Source organism: Pristiophorus japonicus, unplaced genomic scaffold (genome assembly GCF_044704955.1).
Source record: "Pristiophorus japonicus isolate sPriJap1 unplaced genomic scaffold, sPriJap1.hap1 HAP1_SCAFFOLD_1270, whole genome shotgun sequence".
Taxonomy (NCBI): Eukaryota; Metazoa; Chordata; class Chondrichthyes; family Pristiophoridae; genus Pristiophorus; species Pristiophorus japonicus.
This window is the reverse complement of record NW_027250936.1, coordinates 72501-81829: the sequence shown is the minus strand read 5'-3', so window position 1 is coordinate 81829 and position 9329 is coordinate 72501. Positions and strand designations below refer to the sequence as shown.

Genomic DNA, 9329 nt, shown 5'->3' with positions numbered 1-9329 from the left:
GGGCGGGGGGGTGGAGAGAGAGGGGAAGGAGGGAGGGGGATGGGGAGGGAGGGGGACGGGGGGGGAGGGCAGATGGGGAGGGAGGGGGCGTGCGTGCGGCTTTTCCCGAGGGAGTGGGCTGGATGCGCGGACGGTGAGTGGGGAGGGGGTTCCTGGGCCGCTTGCTATCGCTCTGGCTCCGACTCTAACCCGTGTCCCCCTTGCTCCCACAGTTTGTGGCCCACCCCATCTGCCAGCAGGTGCTGACCTCCATCTGGTGCGGGAAGCTGACCTGGTGGCGAGGGAGCCGCACCATCTGGTTAATCTCCGTCTCCTCCCTCATGTTCCTCACCATGCCTCTGCTCTCCATGATCTACTGGGTTGCTCCCAAATCCAAGGTACGGGGGGGTGGTGGGGGCAGGGGGCAGGGGGCAGGGGGAGGGGATGGTGGGGCAGGGGGAGGGGATGGTGGGGCAGGGGGTGGGGCCGGTGGGGAGGGGCGGGGGGAAGGGGGCGGGGGGCAGAGGGGGCGGGGGGAGGGGGATGGTGGGGCCGGTGGGGCGGATGGGGGGCGGGGGGGGGCAGGGCCGGTGTGGAGGGTGGGGGGCGGGGGGCAGGGAGGGGGATGGTGGGGCCGGGGGCGGGGCCGCTGGGGGAGGGATGAGGGGTGGGGGTGCGGTGAGCGAGGGTGATGGGAGAGGGTGGGGTGAGGAGGGTGGGGGAAGCAGGAGGAGGGTTTGAGGGAGTGGGGGGGGGAGGGGATGGTGGGGCAGGGGGTGGGGCCGGTGGGGAGGGGCGGGGGGAAGGGGCGGGGGCAGGGGGCGGGGGGAGGGGGATGGTGGGGCCGGTGGGGGGCGGGGGGGGCTGGGCCGGTGGGGAGGGTGGGGGGCAGGGGGTGGGGCCGGTGGGGAGGGGCGGGGGGAAGGGGCGGGGGCAGGGGGCAGGGGGCGGGGGGAGGGGGATGGTGGGGCCGGTGGGGCGGGTGGGGGGCGGGGGGGGGGCAGGGCCGGTGGGGAGGGTGGGGGGCGGGGGGCAGGGAGGGGGATGGTGGGGCCGGGGGCGGGGCCGGTGGGGAGGGGTGGGGGAGGGGGATGGTGGGGCCGGGGGCGGGGCCGCTGGGGGAGGGAGGAGGGGTGGGGGTGCGGTGAGCGAGGGTGATGGGAGAGGGTGGGGTGAGGAGGGTGGGGGAAGCAGGAGGAGGGTTTGAGGGAGTGGGGGGGGGAGGGTGCAGGGTGCTTGGTGCCAGACTGATGGTGAAACCAATTCTTCAACCCAATAGTTTGGAAATAAAGACTTGCATTTATGTAGCGCCTCAGGACATCCCAAAGAGGCGGTCAATGCAGCCGCCAACTTCCACACAGCAAGATCCCACGATAGCAATGTGATAATTTAATGTATGCACCCCTCGAGTATGCTCATAGTTTGGTAGAGCTGTCGCATTGTGAGTGGCCCTAGCTAGTCACATGATGTTCACAAGAGATTGGTGTGTAATTAAAACACATGGTATTGGAGGTAATGTACTGACGTGGATAGAGAACTGGTTGGCAGACAGGAAGCAGAGAGTCGGGATAAATGGGTCCTTTTCAGAATGGCAGGCAGTGACTAGTGGGGTGCCGCAGGGCTCAGTGCTGGGGCTCCAGCTCTTTACAATATACATTAATGATTTAGATGAAGGAATTGAGTGTAATATCTCCAAGTTTGCAGATGACACTAAGCTGGGTGGCGGTGTGAGCTGTGAGGAGGACGCTAAGAGGCTGCAGGGTGACTTGGACAGGTTAGGTGAGTGGGAAAATACATGGCAGATGCAGTATAATATGGATAAATGTGAGGTTATCCATTTTGGGGGCAAAAACCTGAAGGCAGAATATTATCTGAATGGTGACAGATTAGGAAAAGGGGATGTGCAGCGAGACCTGGGTGTCATGGTACATCAGTCATTGAAAGTGGGCATGCAGGTACAGCAGGTGGTGAAGAAGGCAAATGGCATGTTGGCCTTCATAGCGAGGGGATTTGAGTATAGAAACATAGAAACATAGAAAATAGGTGCAGGAGTAGGCCATTCGGCCCTTCTAGCCTGCACCGCCATTCAATGAGTTCATGGCTGAACATTCAACTTCAGTACCCCATTCCTGCTTTCTCGCCATACCCCTTGATCCCCCTAGCAGTAAGGACCTCATCTAACTCCTTTTTGAATATATTTAGGAGCAGGGAGGTCTTACTGCAGTTGTACAGGGCCTTGGTGAGGCCTCACCTGGAATATTGTGTTCAGTTTTGGTCTCCTAATCTGAGGAAGGACGCTCTTGCTATTGAGGGAGTGCAGCGAAGGTTCACCAGACTGATTCCCGGGATGGCTAGACTGTCATATGAGGAGAGACTGGATCGACTGGGCCTGTATTCACTGGAGTTTAGAAGGATGAGAGGGGATCTCATAGAAACATATCAAATTCTGATGCGATTGGACAGGTTAGATGCGGGAAGAATGTTCCCGATGTTGGGGAAGTCCAGAACCAGGGGACACAGTCTAAGGATAAGGGGTAAGCCATTTAGGACCGAGATGAGGAGAAACTTCTTCACCCAGAGAGTTGTTAACCTGTGGAATTCCCTGCCGCAGAGAGTTGTTGATGCCAGTTCATTGGATATATTCAAGAGGGAGTTAGATGTGGCCCTTACGGTTAAAGGGATCAAGGGGTATGGAGAGAAAGCAGGAAAGGGGTCCTGAGGTGAATGATCAGCCATGATCATATTGAATGGTGGTGCAGGCTCGAAGGGCCGAATGGCCTACTCCTGCACCTATTTTCTATGTTTCTAAACCACAGCCAGTTGGGTCCGGGGGATCCACGATGGGGCAGGTGGTTGTGAGCCCGGTGGATGAACCGGTAATGTGCAGTGCGATTGTTAAACAGTTGGTGTGTGTTGGTTAATAAACGAACTCGTTCTCAACAACAACGTGTTGCTATGGATTCACAAGCGAAGAGCCCACAAAGCAAATACATTGCAGTTTCCCAATAATGTTTCCGCTTGTTGTGTTCTAGATTGGACAGATGGTTCGTACTCCGGCTATTAAGTTCCTCCTTCACTCCTCTTCCTACATCTGGTTCCTGGTCCTCCTCCTGGTGGAGTCGATCATCGCCCAGCAGTTCCGCGAGCAGTCATCCTCCAGGCACCAGCCCATCTACTTCAACTCCTTCCACATGATCTGGGTGGTGGGTGAGTCATAGGCCCGCAGGGAAGGCAGGCAGTGTCTGAGAGACCACTTCCGCAGGGGAGGTCTGAGGCAGCGCCATCGTAACGTCTGACGCAAGGGTCTGATGTAGATATTGAGGAAGCGATGCTGCAAGATACTTGGATTTCCCCAGCACTTTGCGCAACCACTGGACATCTCAAAGCGCCTCACAGCCAATGAAGTTATTTTGGAGTGTGGTCACTGTTGCAATGCAGGAAACACGGCAGCCAAACTGCGCACGGCAAGCTCCCACACACAGCAATGTGATAATGACCAGAGGTTTTTTTTCATGGAACCTCACAGCGCAGAGTGAGGCCATTCGGCCCATTGTTCCTGTGCCGGCTCTGTGACAGAGCGATGCAATCAATCCCACTCCCCACTCTTTCCCCATAGCCCGGCAAATCTGTCCCTTTTCAAGTATTTATCCAATTCCCGGTTTGAAAGTTACTATTGAATCTGCTCCCACCGCCCTTTCAGGCAGCGCGTTCCCGATCACAACAACTCTCTGCGTAAACACATTCTCCTCATCTCCCCCTCTGGTTCCATCGCCGATTATCGTCAATCCGTGTCCCTCTGGAAACAGTCGCTCCTTATGGTTTTGAACACCTCGATTAAATCTCCGCTTAACCTTCTCTGCGCCAAGGAGAACAACCCCAGCTTCTCCAGTCTCTCACCGTATCTGAAGACCCTCGTCCCTCGCCCCGGGAGCAGATTGGACAGTGAATAACCAGTTGTACAAGGTCTGGGGAGGGTGCAGAGCTGTAGCCCTCAGGCCAACACCGGAAGGAATGGACGGGCGGGCGAGTGTGGGAGGGATTCTGTAAGGGAGGGTGCATTGTTTCCCAGGGCGCCATGTTCTAACCATTTTGTGCTCCCTCCGAAGGGTTTTTCTGGTACGAGTGTAAGGAGGTGTGGATCGAGGGGCTCCGGAGTTACCTGCTGGACTGGTGGAACTTCCTCGACATCGTCATCCTGAGCATGTACCTGGCCTCCTTTGCCCTGCGAATAGTGGTCTACCTGAGCGGGAAGCTCTACTGCTTGGCCGACGATAAATCCTACTACTGCTACTACTTCACGGAGGCTGGTGGGTATCGGGCACAGAACATCGCCATCGCTGTCGAGGCAAAATCCCCTCGCGCCCCTGCCCCCGCCATCGCTGCACATTGGGGACATCGTAGACAGAGGGGGGGGACATTTTCCCCCCTCGCTGAGGGTCAATCAATCAATCACAGGCCGTTCCCCGGGGTCGAGGATGACTTGTTACCGCACTAACAATGAGTTCTCAGGTGACTGATGAATTCCTTATAAACGGTGGAAGATGCCTGTGCGTGACTTCTTTTAACGTGGGCTGGCCTTGGCTCACCAGCCACCACACGGGCTTGATTCATGTCTATAATGTACTTAGGAATGACTCCATGAGGCAATGTGTTGCACTCAAACTGGAGTAACCTCGGTCCTTTATTCATAACTCCAGAGTGAGGTACAGGCATGGTAAGCAGCCTTTTATACTGGGCCCTGCACACCTATGCAGGTGACCCTCAGGTCTCCCACCACAGTGCCCTCTGGTGGACAGCCCCTGCCACAGGGGCAGGAAACCCCGGTCTCCACCAGCTGCACCCTCTAGTGGTGCCAGCATAGTATATACACAGTGTAAACCTTACTGACAGTACATCAGGTAAACAAGTCTCCATCTTATGCAACTATACAGTGACTACACAGAGAGTATATCTATAGTCTGCATATATAATAATTCCCCCAGTCGCTGGGGGTCACTAACATTGTAGACACAGAGTGGGGAGATTTCCCCAGTCGCTGGGGGTCACTAACATTGTAGACACAGAGTGGGGAGATTCCCCCAGTCACTGGGGGTCACTAACAGTGTAGACACAGAGTGGGGAGATTCCCCCAGTCACTGGGGGTCACTAACAGTGTAGACACAGAGTGGGGAGATTTCCCCAGTCACTGGGGGTCACTAACAGTGTAGACACAGAGTGGGGAGATTTCCCCAGTCGCTGGGGGTCACTAACATTGTAGACACAGAGTGGGGAGATTTCCCCAGTCACTGGGGGTCACTAACAGTGTAGACACAGAGTGGGGAGATTTCCCCAGTTACTGGGGGTCACTAACAGTGTAGACACAGAGTGGGGAGATTTCCCCAGTTACTGGGGGTCACTAACAGTGTAGACACAGAGTGGGGAGATTTCCCCAGTCACTGGGGGTCACTAACAGTGTAGACACAGAGTGGGGAGATTTCCCCAGTCGCTGGGGGTCATTAACAGTGTAGACACAGAGTGGGGAGATTTCCAGTGTAGACACAGAGTGGGGAAAGTCCTTGACCCTCGTTTCCCGATATCTGATTTACCCCTGCACCGTATTTGATTTCTGAAGCCCTCATGTTGCGACGGACCGATCTCCACACCGGTGCAAAGCCCGGCACCTACCACCCAAGGTTCCAGTGATCCCCTTCTGCCGGTGGAAATGTGGTCCCCCTCCCACACCCTGCAGGAGACCCCCCTCTACTCCCCATTCCCCACCCCACCCGACACACACCAGACTCCGCCCCCTCACTCCCAGGCCCCCGGTCAGGTGACCTTCCCGATTGGCCCTCTGGCCGGCCATTGGGATCACTGTGGCCGGCAATGTGATAACGAGCAAGTGCCACGCAGTGAGTGTCGTCCAGGCTTCACGCACAGCACCGAAGGCCGTCTGACGGAGGGCATCGTGGGCTGGGGAGGGCCCAGTTACTGGGCCAGAAACAAACAAAGACTTCCATTTATATAGCGCCTTTCACAACCTCCAGACGTCCCAAAGCGCTTTACAGCCAATGAAGTACTTTTTGGAGTGTGGTCACTGTTGTAATGTAGGAAATTGGGAGCCAATTAGCGCACAGCAAGCTCCCACACACAGTAATGTGATAATCACCCGATTCATTTGTTTTTTTTAGTGAGGTTGATTGAGGGATCAATATTAAACAAGAGACTGGGGATAAATGCTCTCCTTCGAAAAATAGTGCAGTGGGATCCACCTGAGAGAGTAGAAGGGGCCTCTGTTTAATGTGTCATCCGAAAGATGGCCCCTCCGACAGTGCAGCGCTCCTTCAGTACTGCCCCTCCTACAGTGCGGTGCTCCCTCAGTACTGCCCCTCCGACAGTGCGGCGTTCCCTCAGTACTGCCCCTCCGACAGTGCGGCGCTCCCTCAGTACTGCCCCTCCGACAGTGCGGTGCCCCTCAGTACTGCCCCTCCGACAGTGCGGTGCCCCTCAGTACTGCCCCTCCGACAGTGCAGCGCTCCCTCAGTACTGCCCCTCTGACAGTGCGGCGCTCCCTCAGTACTGCCCCTCCGACAGTGCGGCGCTCCCTCAGTACTGCCCCTCCGACAGTGCGGCACTCCCTCAGTACTGCCCCTCCGACAGTGCGGCGCTCCCTCAGTACTGCCCCTCCGACAGTGCGGCCCACCCTCATTACTGCCCCTCCGACAGTGCAGTGCGGCCCACCCTCAGTACTGCCCCTCCGACAGTGCAGTGCGGCACTCCCTCAGTACTGCACTGGGAGTGTGTGTTGGATTATGTCCTCCAGTCCCTGGAGTGGGACTTGAACCCATGACCCTCTGACCCCGAGGCGAGAGTGTTGTCCACTGGTCCACGGCCGACACATGTACCCCGCGGGGTGGAGATGTTGAGCCAGGGAACTGTTTGTGGACGTATGTTCGATTGGAGGAAATGCTGCAGTGGGCAGTGACCTTGGCCCCGGTCACCGAGCACGGCCTGGCTAACGGAACGGTGTGTGTCGCCCTTTGCAGACAGGCACGAGTGGAAACAGGAAGACCCGCAGATGGTGGCTGAAGTGCTGTTCGCGATCACCAGCATGCTGAGCTTGGCCCGACTCACGTCCATCCTGCCCGCACACGAGACCCTCGGGACTCTGCAGATCTCCATCGGCAAGATGATCGATGACATGATGAGGTGCGCGGCTCCAGCCCCAAGAACACTCTAGACTAGAGCATGGTCACTGTGTCAGGGGCAGGTTCTGGGAATGTGCCCCGCCCGGGACAGGGGAGCAGATTCATCTCCTGTAACCACAGAGCAATCTCTCGCTGCAATCTCTTTCTATCGATTGCAACCCCTCTGGGCCCAGCATTATCTCGTTATTTAACCCGCAGGGTGGCATTCTGATTCAGTCTCAGGTTATTGAGTAACATATCCCCCAATCCCACATACCCACCCTCTCCCCAATCCCCCACCCACACACCCTCGCTCTCCCCAATCCCCCACACACCCACCCTCTCCCCAATCCCCCACACACACACCCTCGCTCTCCCCAATCCCCCACACACCCACCCTCTCCCAATCCCCCAACCCACCCACCTTCTCCCCAATCCCCCACACACCCACCCTCTCCCCAATCCCCCACACACCCACCCTCTCCCCAATCCCCCACACACCCACCCTCTCCCAATCCCCCAACCCACCCACCTTCTCCCCAATCCCCCACACACCCACCCTCTCCCAATCCCCCACACACCCACCCTCTCCCAATCCCCCAACCCACCCACCCTCTCCCCAATCCCCCACCCACACACCCTCGCTCTCCTCAATCCCCCACACACCCACCCTCTCCCAATCCCCCAACCCACCCACCTTCTCCCCAATCCCCCACACACCCACCCTCTCCCCAATCCCCCACACACCCACCCTCTCCCAATCCCCCAACTCACCCACCTTCTCCCCAATCCCCCACACACCCACCCTCTCCCCAATCCCCCAACCCACCCACCTTCTCCCCAATCCCCCACACACCCACCCTCTCCCCAATCCCCCACACACCCACCCTCTCCCCAATCCCCCAACCCACCCACCCTCTCCCCAATCCCCCACACACCCACCCTCTCCCCAATCCCCCACACACCCACCCTCTCCCCAATCCCCCACACACCCACCCTCTCCCAATCCCCCAACCCACCCACCTTCTCCCCAATCCCCCACCCACACACCCTCGCTCTCCCCAATCCCCCACACACCCACCCTCTCCCAATCCCCCAACCCACCCACCTTCTCCCCAATCCCCCACACACCCGCCCTCTCCCAATCCCCCAACCCACCCACCTTCTCCCCAATCCCCCACAAACCCACCCTCTCCCCAATCCCCCACACACCCACCCTCTCCCAATCCCCCACCCACACACCCACCCTCTCCCCAATCCCCCAACCCACCCACCCTCTCCCCAAACCCCCACACACCCACCCTCTCCCCAATCCCCCACACACCCACCCTCTCCCCAATCCCCCACACACCCACCCTCTCCCAATCCCCCACCCACACACCCACCCTCTCCCCAATCCCCCACACACCCACCCTCTCCCCAATCCCCCACCCACCCACCCTCTGCCCAATCCCCCACACACCCTCGCTCTCCCAATCCCCCACACACCCACCCTCTCCCAATCCCCCACACACCCACCTTCTCCCCAATCCCCCACACACCCTCCCTCTCCCAATCCCCCACACACCCACCCTCTCCCAATCCCCCACACACACACACCCACCCTCTCCCCAATCCCCCAACCCACCCACCCTCTCCCCAATCCCCCACACACCCACCCTCTCCCCAATCCCCCACACACCCACCCTCTCCCCAATCCCCCACACACCCTCCCTCTCCCAATCCCCCAACCCACCCACCCTCTCCCCAATCCCCCACCCACCCACCCTCTCCCCAATCCCCCACACACCCTCCCTCTCCCAATCCCCCACACACCCACCCTCTCCCAATCCCCCACCCACACACCCACCCTCTCCCCAATCCCCCAACCCACCCACCCTCTCCCCAATCCCTCACACACCCTCCCTCTCCCCAATCCCCCACACACCCACCCTCTCCCCAATCCCCCACATACCCACCCTCTCCCCAATCCCCCACCCACACACCCTCTCCCCAATCCCCCACACACCCTCCCTCTCCCAATCCCCCACACACCCACCCTCTCCCAATCCCCCACCACACACCCACCCTCTCCCCAATCCCCCAACCCACCCACCCTCTCCCCAATCCCCCAACCCCCAATCCCCCAACCCACCCACCCTCTCCCCAATCCCCCAACCCCAATCCCCCACACACCTTCCCTCTCCC

The 9329-nt window shown here is 58.8% G+C and overlaps 1 protein-coding gene across 1 annotated transcript in view; it reads left to right on the top strand.

The window, feature by feature from the left end:
• Positions 1 to 212: 212 nt before the first annotated feature.
• LOC139242255 (short transient receptor potential channel 2-like) overlaps positions 213 to 9329 on the top strand; it is a gene marked incomplete at both ends in the record, with an annotated part of 35952 nt that continues 26835 nt past the window's right edge. The window contains 4 exons of the mRNA XM_070870291.1: positions 213 to 377; positions 3012 to 3186; positions 4086 to 4286; positions 7002 to 7164. Of these exons, the coding sequence (XP_070726392.1) occupies positions 213 to 377; positions 3012 to 3186; positions 4086 to 4286; positions 7002 to 7164 (704 nt within the window). The remainder of the gene's footprint in view (positions 378 to 3011; positions 3187 to 4085; positions 4287 to 7001; positions 7165 to 9329) is intronic.